This window comes from Pseudonaja textilis, chromosome 2 (genome assembly GCF_049901715.1).
Source record: "Pseudonaja textilis isolate UNSWEBS1 chromosome 2, rPseTex1.2, whole genome shotgun sequence".
NCBI lineage: Eukaryota > Metazoa > Chordata > Lepidosauria > Squamata > Elapidae > Pseudonaja > Pseudonaja textilis.
The window spans coordinates 113,036,600-113,048,956 of NC_141991.1; the positions used below are offsets into that span (position 1 = coordinate 113,036,600).

The 12,357-nt window shown below is 44.5% G+C and overlaps 1 protein-coding gene across 11 annotated transcripts in view; it reads right to left on the minus strand.

The window, feature by feature from the left end:
• Window positions 1-12,357, minus strand: part of LMTK1 (lemur tail kinase 1) — an 86,962-nt gene that overhangs the window by 26,286 nt on the left and 48,319 nt on the right. For 4 of the 11 annotated variants that reach the window (XR_015741829.1, XM_026701776.2, XM_026701771.2 and 1 more), the window contains exons 2-6: window positions 10,213-10,346; window positions 7,371-7,514; window positions 5,534-5,675; window positions 1,624-1,703; window positions 341-459 (exon numbers count right to left, since the gene is read on the minus strand). Coding sequence is in view for 9 of the 11 variants with exons in the window: in XM_026701769.2 (XP_026557554.2) it covers window positions 341-459; window positions 1,624-1,703; window positions 5,534-5,675; window positions 7,371-7,514; window positions 10,213-10,346 (619 nt within the window). In the remaining 2 variants the exon portion in view is untranslated. Of the gene's footprint in view, window positions 1-340; window positions 460-1,623; window positions 1,704-5,533; window positions 5,676-7,370; window positions 7,515-7,730; window positions 7,877-10,212; window positions 10,347-12,357 lie in introns of those variants that run through there. The other 7 variants (XM_026701772.2, XM_087924954.1, XM_026701774.2 and 4 more) reach the window with 4 other exon arrangements.

Below are 12,357 nucleotides of genomic sequence, written 5' to 3' on the forward strand. Positions count from 1 at the left end.
CAATCTCTCTTTTACTCCTTTGCCAGTGTCAGACCAAATTACAGATGGTCTTAAAGTTGCTTCTTGATACTGATGCTTTGATCTAGAGATATTTTCATCACCATCTCTTATGATCCAACCCTGTTCTGTCAACATAGGAAAGCTGATAGTTTCTATTCACATAAGCCTTATGTTTCCATACCTCATACACAGATCCTGGCTGGAACTGTAACAGCCACAAATAAAAGAACAATTCTAGCAGTAGTATGCTCACAGGTGCAGCTCCACAGAAATTTTGTCAGAATGCTGAGGAAATCTAGATAGCCCATAGCCTGCTACTGAAAGGCGTGAGAGAACCTACCTGTAAGGTTGTGCCTCTTCCAAGAACTGCATTTGATCCTGCACGCTGGCACTGGCCTTAAGCTCCTTCACCACCACCTGAGTACTGCTCAACCCTGCATTTACCTCACCAAGGAACACCTAAAATGAAAGAGAGAAAGTGATAGGCATCATGGTCTGGGATCTTGCACTTCTGATTTAGGATGATAATGACTTTATGAGCTAGGGAGGGCCACGATAATTGTCATGTAAAATTGTATTAATAGATCAATATCCTCTTAAGTAGCCACCAGAGAGCCATCATGAAATTTACTGCAGCTTGATAATCCAGCAAGAATAAGGAATTTGCTAACCCTTCTCGCCCTTAGTTTTTCACGTATGAACATTCTTAAACAATACTGGGAAACTTTCAAGCATAAGAACATTAGTCATCCACGGTACCAAGCCAATGTTTTGATCAGTAGTTTTCCAATGTGTGACTTAATGTTCCACTAGCAATCACAACCCAAGCTTTTTGCAAAAGCACAAGTTCACTCAGCAACTACAGTGATTCAGGACAAATTAGCATGAATTATCTTTATAAGTTGGCTTTTAAGTTTTTTATGTTCCACATAACAATTTAATTCACGTATTTACTTTGTGATATTTACTCCACTGTCTAGCTCTCAACTATTTTTCAGGTTATAATACCCCATAAAAGAGTCATTTGGTTTCTATGTCCTACCCATCACCTCTCTCTGCACACGAATTCTTGTTTACCCTGCTGTTAGGCTCCAGGGTCTTAAAGCGACTTTGCTATCAGTTCTTCAGCTGGCTTTCTGTGGAAATTTAATGGAAAACCAGGTGAACTTTCTGTGACACCCAAATAGGAGGCAACAGAAATAAATACAGGAAAAATCAGAGCTCCTGCATGGGGTCTATGGGAAGTGCCAGATCTAATCTAGTAGTTGCAGAGTTATCCTTACTTTTGAACCTCTGCCTCTCCTCTTTTGCCAATTTCCCCTCAACAATAGCACACTTTTGTTCTTTCCACTCACTTGCTCACTTTAGTGTACTAGGAGCTAATGCAGAATTGACATTTCAATTTTTAATCCTGTAAGCTAATATATATTGTTCCACAGTCTCGCTCCTCTGCTGCCAAAAGCACTACTCCAAGGGACAGGACCTATGCCTAAGAATAAAACCGACTCTATTCTTTCAACTTACTAAATCCACTCCCCTTGGCCTTGGTTCTTTCTCTGTGTCCCCACTCTTTCTTCCCATCCTTCCTGTGTTAATTGAAGATTGGTGATCAGCCCAGCTTACCTTGCCAAACCATCCATGGCCAATTTCTTTGAGGTATAGCAGGCTGTGACGTCCCAGGTCAGTGGACTTGAGCAACTGCACTGTGAAGGAACACATAGAGCAGTCTGAATTTCTGCACTCTCTTTCTGATCAGTTGGTCTCTGTTCCGCCTTGACCCCATGCTGTCTCATCCTAGCTTTCTGCAGAAGAAGAGGCCTGGGACAACAGCTGCATGCAGGTACAGATACAGGAAAATCCTCAGAGAAAAATGGAGATATCAACTTCTGGAACCGGGTTCATTGCAATTCTTTGCTACGCTGGCAGAGTCAAGTTGGGGCCGAAGAATTCTTCCCAAGCGCAGGAAGAAAACAAGGAGCTTTCTGCTACAGTCAGATGTCTGCCTAAGCTCCCAGGCATTTAGAAAGCATCTGTTCAGGGTCTACTCAAACAGGCTCTCCCATGTCCCAAATGCAGCAATGCCACCCTTCATTCCCTCAGTGCCAGACACCACTGTTTCCATCACACTGAGAAGCAAAGGCTTTATTGTTGTCCCCGGCAGTGGTGGCTAGAACTTAAAACATTGAATCCATTCTTTATGGGGTCCGTTTGGATCACACAATGCTCCACTGGGCTACAGAGTGTGGGCAGAGCAGAGCGGAGCCATCGCATGGCTAAGTGGCTCGTCCCTCTCCCTCCTACCCAGAGGGACACGTCTCGGATTCCTCAGTTGCTTCACATGGGAAGGAATGCAGGGCCCGTGGGATCTGGGATCAAAAAGGCCTTTGTCTCCGATGTTCGTGAGGGAGAGAAAACCTTCAGGCAGGACAAGCAGCAGCCTCTGCTGAGATGGAAAAGATCAAGGGCAAATGCCTCATCGGGAAGCCTGTTCCGCTACCTCTTGTTTTTGCCTGCTGCCAGGCTAGCTAATGGAAGGACTTGGCTGCACAGGCGCCTGTTCTCCAGGTCTATGCAACAGGGGGAAGGTGCCCTACAACTTCTCATGTCCCCTAAATCAGAATGCCTTGCCACATTGAGCCCACAAGGTGGCATTGGCAACTCACGCTACCGCATACGTATGTGTGGAAACCAGAATAATCCAGAAGATACTAGTTAAGGGGGGAGAGAGGGAGAGGAGAAAATTTGGAATATCACCACGGATATGCTGTGCGGCAATAGGTAATTACAAAGTTCTAGCACCCAGAAATTAGAGCAGCAGGCGCTTATTGAAGAAAGGACTGCCATTACTAGCTCTCCTCTTCTGTTTATACCTGGCACTAAAATGACTAAAGCAAGATTTGGGATCTCTTGCTTTAGGGGCAATCCACAGGATTTTGAAATAAAAATGAGGAATGAGGAAGGAAGAATGCATGGCCTCCCCTCTAGGCTATTCAATGGAAATATGCAACCTAGGCAGCAAATACATCATCCTTAGATGTGAGAAGATGTGTGACAAAGCATGACTACAACATTCAGAGGAATGGGACTCAAGAACCAAGCCATCATTAGGTGCTGTAAACAAATGGACGGGGGAAATACGCTAGAGAAAAATCCTTCTTCTCCTCAACTGTTTCCAATGGCAACAAAGCATTGACATCACAGGACAGAGGTGGGCCTATGGGAACTGAATTCCATGATTAAAAGGGGATTTGATCCACCTCAACATATTCTCTATCAAGCAGCTGCAAGTGGGTTGTGGGGGAATCCAGCCAAGCTCATGGATTTCCTTGACAAAGGTGAGTTGGGAGATACGAAGCCTGGAGACTTGCGGTACACAAAAAAAGATGTCTGAGGCCAAAAGGACAGAAGACATCTAAGCAGTTATCTGCAGAACAGGATCTTGGGAGAATAAACCAAGAGTGTTGGACACATACCATTATGAGGCCTAGTGTAAGGCCCTCTTACTTTAGCTCATTGCAGGCAATTCTTGTAACATTAGCTATAATTCCCTCTACTGAATTAATAACTCTGAACAGAGGTTGGGGGTGTATATAAAACATATCAAGCAATATTTCATGGTAAAAGCTTTCATTTTACACAGAATGTCTGATTTTCTGGTGAAATATTCTACATAACTCAAAAGCTTCTACCTCACTATAGCAGCTATCACCAACCTGGCCACACTCCAAATGTAATGGACTTCAGCTTTCAGGATTTTTGGCCATGGTCATGCAGGCTACAGTATTCTGAGAATTGAAATCCACACATCTGGAGAGCTTTCTGACCAAGGGAGGCTTTATTATTTCAGCCCCATAGCCTATAGCAATGAAATATTAAACTAAAAAGCAGAACATTGCAGGGGTGGGGGAGTACATTATGTTAACTCAAAACTGACACACCCAACAAAATTAGTATGGTGGCATTAAAGGTATTTTGTAAAGAAAAGACTTCCATTAAAAAAGGTTTTAAGAAGACACTTCAAGCACTGGGGTTTGTGAGATCAAAATAAAATCTGTGTTTTACAAGGTAGAAAGATCACTACATAAAAAATACATAACATATTCAGAGCAAAGCCTGAAGATGGGTGGGGATATCCTTATTGTCTTTTTTGCTCTTTTCCATTCTCCTTAGCAACATGGATATTCTAAACATTTATTATTGTGTATAGCTGTCACTGGGAGTCAAGACTGATGGAGAAGGGGAGGAGGAGGAGAAGGAAGAAGAAGGAGGAGGAGAAGGAGAAGGAGAAAAGGAGGAGAAGGAGAAGAAGCAGCAGCCTGTGAATGAGCTTATGCTCTCTAAATGCATCTGAGTTACATTCCCAGGATGTCCAGGCAATCTCTGAGACCTCTGTGAATTTAGTCCCCATATATATGGAGGATGTAAAGTGTAGACACTCTGGGTCATTCTGTGCAGCACCAAAATGGCATATTTTATCTATTTATTTGTATGCAGCTCTTAATAGTACAGAGGATCTAATACCGTAGTGCCATTCCTATTATGTCCCCCACTCCATCCCACTGTTCGATGCCATCTTTTTCTATGAAAGGATATGTACCATTACCGAAGGAACATATTAAGAATGTGCAGTGGGATAACTATGCCGATCTTTGGTAGAAGAAAAAAAATTTTTTTAAAAAAAAAAGTCTAAGATGTTTATTGTGATAGAAATACTTGGTGGGATGGATTCTACGCTACAAAAGTGTGTATCTTTAAAATGGTTGTAAGTATTCCAAGTCCTAAAGAGCATTGAGCTGATTGGGTACAAAAATGCTGCCTTCCCACTTCTTTTTTAATCAACTTGAATCTGCATGAGTAATGGACTGTGAGAATAACTTTGATGAAGAGGAGTAAGACAAGAGAACAGCCAAGACCATGATGAGAAATCTGAAGCCACAGCAGGAATGGAATTAGAGAAAACATGTCAGACTTGTTCTCTTTGGGAGAAAGGCAGGGAAGGGGAGGCACATTCAGCGTTGCAAGATTCTGCTACTGTGACCCTATAATAAAAACAGTTTTAATATTCATGACTTTGCCATTCACGTTTGGCCTATCTCTAGAGCTGCTATTTGTATGCGCACTTCCCCTTCTTCAAGGTTATTCTCACAGTTCGTTACAGCATAATAACAATAATTAAAGGGAAGATTTCTTCCGATAGTTGTGGAAAATTGGGCCCCTTGTTTCTCTTTTAGAAGCACAAAATCTAGGTGATAATTCCAAGATTGTCAGCAACAGAAGAATTCAAAGTTTTACTGACTCTCTTTCCCAAACAGATGCTACCCAGGTGTTACTTCTCTCTAAAATGGGAATCTCCGGATTTGTGGGACTTGCTGAGCATGAATTCTGGAACCTAGGGAATTGTAGCTCTGCACATCTGGACAGCATTAATTTGTCAATGCTTCTGTACACACAAAGCATGCAAATCACTGCTGCAACTATCTACGGGGGAGGGGGGGGTGTTTAATGAAGTAAGCTTAATGCTTCACTAGATTACCTGAGCGCCCAGGTTGCCTAGACATTGGCAAAGATACTTCGGTGAGAGGCAGAATATAAACTTCAGGGCCATTCTGCGTGGCTGGTGAGCCTTGAGCTGAGAATTCACTAGGATATTCCTCCCCGTCAGCATTACTGAATTCCTGGGGCAAAAAAAGATAAGGAGAATAAAAGTACAGAATGGGGCAACAGAACAATGTTAAGAATGGGGGAGAGGAAAAGGTTTGAGACATGCATTTGGTCATCTCTAGACACATAATCCTCCTCTCGATGGAAGGATTATGGCAATAAAGCATGCAAAGCAACTTTGACTCATTCAAGCAGCCTTCCCCAACCTGCAGCATTCCAGTTGTTGGATTGCAATCCCTAAAAATCCCAGCTATTTCAATAGTAATTGGGAACTGGGGAAGTTGTGGAGCAAACATCAGGAAGGATTGGACTGATAAAGGCTGCTTTGAAATATCATCTTCACTACCACCAGCAGTTATGTTTTCATACACAGATGACCTTTTATAGATATTCCACAGCAATACACAAATAAGAAAAGGACTGTAGCTCAGCGACACAGCACAAATTCTGCCATGCAAAGAACCCCTGACTCAGTGCTTGCTATCTGCAGAGGAAGCTGGGGATGACCCTTTGCCTGAAATATTGATTTAATCCCAAACCATATGGACCAATGCATGGAAATTTACTCCGTTCTTAAATACACATGAAAAGGTGCAAAGAACTCATGTCCATTCTTTCGGACAGGTAACCCACGTGTGAATAATCACACTGAAGGGAAAGAAAAACAATGTCACTTCACTGCCATACAGCACTAGCAGAGAAATCTGTGCACGCACCGCTGTGTTACACACTTGTGAGAAGAACTGAATCTACAGTCCTCACATGTGGACTAGTGTAACAGCGTTGTAGCTGTCCTATTTTTCTCCCATAATATGGTTTTCCCGTCACAGACTGGGAAAAGAGCCCAATGGACAGATACACCTCAGTCAGTCCTACTATGTGGATCGAGCTGCTTGAAATGGAATTGTAGAAGATGTGAAGCGAAGCCGAATCCCACGCACACGTCGGCCAGGCTAAGGATCACGACCGCGACCTAAAGGCTCCGTGCACTACTTCATTGCTCCCTGGGGGAGGCGGGGAGAAGGGAACCATGTGGAGAGCTGATTCACACAAAGAGTTTCCCATCTGTGCAATTCCATTTCGGAAAACCACCTCCAGGGCAGGAGGAGCTAGGCAAACCATGACAGAGGCACACGAAGTATAATACCATCACTCTTTCCCATCCAGCTACAAACATGCCCCGTCACAACTGGGGGGTAACAGAGACAGCCGTGCACTCAGTCACTCTTTTTTCTTCTTCTTCTTCTTCTTCTTCTTCTTTTTTTTTAAAAAAAATATTTCCACCCACAGATCTATGCATGTGGGGGAATGCAGTGCAGGGTTCGGGGCGAAGCCCAAGGCGATAAGATTCAGATGTATTTCATGACGGCCAATTTTAAATTTGCTCCGAAAGAAAAAAAAGATGCTCCGTGGAGACAAAGGTTTGAAAGAGAGGACGAAAGCAAAATAAAGACAGCGTTCCCTGCCCAGACTCTCTGCAGGTCCACAGGGCAAGGTCATAGCCAGGGCTATTGCTTCCGGCCCTTGACCCAGCCTCACCTTTGCATGGAGAAGTAGGCCGACTTCAAGGGATCCAAATGCAGAGCAACAACAACCCATCTAGTAGCCTTCTCAGTGTGGTCAGCGGCGGCTGCTCTGCTCCCTACCCCTACCCCCACCCCAGTGAAAGACAGAGTCATAAGCACAGTTGTGGGAAGAAGCAGCCTCACCTTGGTCAGGGGGCAGGGGGAGGGCTGCCCAGGGTTCCCCAGTTCTACATTACAGGCTGTTTTGGGCACTGTGCTGGCCCCCGTGCAGGGCAGACACCTCAAAACCATCCTCAGCCTCTTCTCCCGGGATTCGCTTCTCCAGCTCTAGGCAAGAGTGCCCAGAGAAAGAGTGTTAATAGGTGCACCACCCCTTGGTGCTCTGCTCCCCTCACTGCTGCCCGCGGAGTTCCAGGCACCCCCATCAACCCTGCCCCATCCCTCATCCATCCGCCCCCCTGCCCATCCCTGCCTAAGACTTCGCCTTCTTCACTCTCCTTCAGGCCTTCTGCAGAGTGGAGACCAGTAGCTTCTTCTCGTTACCTGGATGAACTTTTTCCTACTGAAGGTTGCCCCAGCAATCAGGTAGGAAAGGGTGAGCATTCCCGGGGAGCATCTTAAGCTTGGATACCCTTGAGCTGCCGTCTTTCTGAGGCTGTTCCAAAGAGGAAAGCGCAGAGCCCACTCACAAACTTGTTTTGTGCCCCTATATAGTCAGTGTGGGAGGATTCTGAAGTGGTTCATTGTTCCCACTGTGGAACCTGGCGACCTCTATAAACTGTGACTGCACAGAGCTGTCTATCACTCCACTCTGAACACTCCTCCTCCTCCTCCGTGGCTGGCCAAGAACCTCCACAAGAATGCCAGCAATGGGGGCAGCATTTTCCAGCACATTCTGTGCCTCTGAAATCACATCGCTGCCCACTTCCTTTGGGTCTTTCTAGAGCAGCCTACTACACTTGGGAGATGCTTGCCAAACTGGGAGGTACTTAAGCAACAAGTCCTTGTATCTTTAAACTTAAAATAAGAATTACTTAACTTAAAAGATTTTTTTTCTAAGGACTAAAAGGCAAGTACTCAGATAAGAAGGGACAGAGAATTACTCCTGGGTCATAACATTAGGCTCTTGTCTCTCTGCTGAGCAATATGTAACACAATATGCACAAATCCTCTAGCTCCAGACGAAGTCAACAGAACACACAAACCCATTCTGTGACTAACAGAAGGAGGGGGAGCTTTCTTTTTAAGAGCCCTTTTCCTGCAAGAGAAGCAATTGAAATAGATCACAGGCAGGAGATCCCAAAGGTGCTTTTTCCAACAGGTAACTGGACTTTTTCTTTTCCTTTGAAAATGTTGAGAAGCTAAATGTTTTCAAAGGAAAATAAAAACAAGGAAGTTCCATTGCCTTTTGGAAAACCACAACCTAGATGATTGAGAATCTCCATAAACATCACAGGCAGGAAACTTTGAGCATCATCTCTTGATGGAACTGCAATCCAGTTATCACTCTCAAGAATTCCCCTTTGCTCACGGGTGGGATATGACCGGTTTAACTACCGGTTCGGGATTTACCAGCTTCCCTGCACACTGTGAGCCGCGCACCTGTAAATCGTCATCAGCATGCTGTGTGCAGAGACGCAGCCTTTGAAACAGCCCTCTTTTCCTGCTTTTTTAACTGCAGCTGTGCCTTGTTCCGCAGCTGAAGTTGAAAAATCAGGAAATAAAGATCAGGTAAGAGCCCAGGTGGGTGGGTAGGCAAAAATAGCAGCAGACATAGAACCGGTCCTATGTCTGCTTCTCTTCAGAGCTACCAGTTCTACAGAGTGGACAGAACTGGTAGAAACCCACCCCTGCCTTTGCTATGTCAAGTCGATATTTTAACTCTTTCCTCCTCTCTACATTTCTCTACTGATGCCTCTTCACTTTATTTTTTCCAGGACTCCCATCTGCACCTCATGATACAGTGCAACCCCAGGAAGTTGCTTTCCCTAAAAGTCTGTAAACTTTTCATGAACCAGGCCTCCCACACTCACTCCATAGTGGAAGAGACCTTTAAACCCACACAAGAGCAGGACTAGAAAGGTACCTGCATAACTGACCCAAACTGTTCAATGTACAATAAATAAAGTGTCTCTATAAAAACCATGTTCCTGGATGCCAAAGCCAGGCCTAAGCCTCTATACAACATTTCAGAAAGAGTGAAAATGCATCTTGCATTCACACGACGTTTTTGTCCCACTATGCTTCTGTAGGGAGAAACTGGGAACTCATGTACACTTCGGTATCTTCTGCTAAGCAAGATGAAGTAGCAGATCACAGGAAGGATTTTCCTCTGCGCGAAATCCATGAGGAATGCTGTCGATCGCACCTAGATGTGCAAGAATCTGACCTGGACAAGATGGTTCCTTATGCTCCCATTCATCTGCTTCTGCCTCTGGCTTGCAAAAGTTCATTAGGCCGTTTTTTTATTTCTGTCACACTGCCAGACAGCCATCCCCTGTTGTGCTCAGAGGGTTGCTTTTCAGCAAGCCCCTGCCACAAGGCTTTAGTCTGATGTCCCAGCCCACACCTCCTCCGTACCCAACTGAATGCCCTCCTGCCGCAACCCCCTGCTGCTGAGATTGCTTGACTCATGCTTCTCGTGTCTGACACATAAAATGCACCACGTCATTCCTCTGACTCTTAAATTTCTCTCTGTTCTTTATATTCCAGGCCGGGCCACACTGTTTCTTCAGGACTATTCTGATTAGGAACTTAATGGCAAAAGCAGGTTCTGGTTTTGTCTTCACATTGAACATTGTTTCCTCCTCCTTGCAAAAAAACAGGGCATGTTATTGTAACCTTCCCCAGCCTGGTGGCTTTTAGATTAACTGGATGACAAACCCCAGAGATCCCAGCTATGCATCCAGAAGCCACCAGGATGGCAAAAGCTGGGTTAATGTCATGGGCTTGGCCGAAGGCTTTGTCTTATGCACCGCTATGCCATAGGCAGCCAGAGAGATTCGGCCCTCCCCTCTGAACTTACCTTGAAGCCAATGCCCCCTTTCTTGCAGCACAGACAGGCCAACATGAGGAAGATGAAGGTGAAGAGTCCTGAGAAGGAAACGGCCACCACCACCAGAGAGGAAGACCAGGAGAGCTCACTCAAGGGAGTGCCATCTGTAGGGAGATAAGCAAGTGGGAGAAGATGAGAAAGGAAGGTTCAGGAAAGATGGATGGGAGGAGGACCAAATATTTGCAAATCAAAGCCAGAGACAATGCAGCTGGGACAGAGGCCGGCAGGAGGCCTCTAGTCTAGATCTTGCACAGCTTCAGTTCCTTTTCTTGCAGACTCAAAGCCAAGTTCGGGGATCAGATTCCTTTTTGCTGTATCCCTGCTCTCTCACACCCGCTTGTCTCTAATGAATTCACTTATCCTTCGAATCTTACCAGCAAGAAAAGGAATGGTGCTGTTCTGTTCTCCCAACTGCTCTCCTACCAGGTCCCAGAAATGGGTTAGTTTAGATCCAGAGAAGAAGCTAAGACCCAACCTGGCTTTTCCATCTATGAAGAGAATCAGGCTTGTCAACGATCTCATGATCTCCCAGCTTGGATAGGCAGGGAATTTCTGCAAGACAGAAATCCTGCCCTACCATGTGGTTTTATCCATGCAGCAGTAATCATGGATACTGATGACTTAACCCTCTCAGGTCACCGAGTAACCTTATCTCCCACTTCCCATAGCTCTGATGATTCCCGTCTGCACTTCCCTGATTTGTAATTGTGATGTGTATAATAGGTACAGCCTAGGTATACACAGCCTGAATACACAGTGAGTCCGATGCCCATCGTTTTGTCAATATGCACATTGCTAAAAAGCAACACATTCAGAAAACACAGAGGGCAAATTTCTTTCTTTCTTTCTTTCTTTTTTTGCCAGCCAACTGGCTGACTAATTGAACAATGGCTTTGAACAAAGGCCCCACTTCGGGAGAAAAAAAAAGTCGTTCCCGTTAAATCTCCTGAAACATGATTTTTTGGGGGAGAAAATTGCAGATTTCCAAAGGAGGAAAAAATGGATGCACATGCTCTGTCACTATGCCCATTTCTTTTACAGAAGGACATGCATCCTGGCTTTCAAAAGACCAAAGAGGAGATGAGAAAACAGAGAAGATAAAAATTAACCTCACAGCATGGGAAAAAGGGAAGGTCAGTAAGCAGCAGAAAGATTAAAGGCAGCCCAATCACAGTGTCCAGAAAGCTTTGTAAGGCAAAATAATTAATCTGGCATTTAAAGTAATTGATATAGTGCCAAGAAAATGATTGAACTGGTTGCTCCATGAGTTGATAAATAAGTCCACTGGATGTTAGGAAAACATGGGTGGGGTGTCATTATAGCATGTTTAAATGGGAGGATGAAGGATATAGTGTAAATGAAAACTTTTCACAGGCTTTAGGCATAATTAGACAATATGGTTGGTGCTACAACACATGAGCAATCATAAATGTTTGTGCTCTAACTTAATTCCACATATACGAAAAATATGAACCCTTCTTGTGACAGCACTACCATAGTAATGAACATCTCTTGCCGCCTTGCTCATCCTCAGTGGTGGAATTTTAACTTTTCTGCAAGAAAGCATCCTTGCTTCTGTCAGCCAAGGGAGAGGCCCAGGGGCATTAGAATAACATGCCATGGCTGGCACTCTTCCTTCTGAGGCCAGAAACTGGCAACTCATTTCCATATAGCTATTTGTAATACAGCAGATGCATTAGAAATCTGCTGCTATGGTCTCTAATAGTTCTTTGCCATAGACAGGAAAAATATAAAATTATTCCACAAAGTCAACACAAAGTTGTGTTTAAGGCGCTAATCTTGCAAAATATTTACTCTGTACACACAGAGAGAAAGAAGGGCACATGCATTTTGAACTGGAAAATATTTAGATGTCCAGGCCACAAGGAAACTGAGAGTCTTCTGGCCCATTGTTTGGGTGGGGTCTCCCAGTTAAGAACTGAACATCGCCCCTGTGATTGGATGAAGGGAACAATTGCAGCAGGGTGGTTTTCCTCCCTTATCCCTAATTTATGGCCCACTGGGATAATTTAATTTTAATAGATGGCTCTAATTTAGCTCTAGCAAGTATCAAGCCCCTCTGAAGCCTTGCAGCTGCTCTTTCAAGGGAGGTCA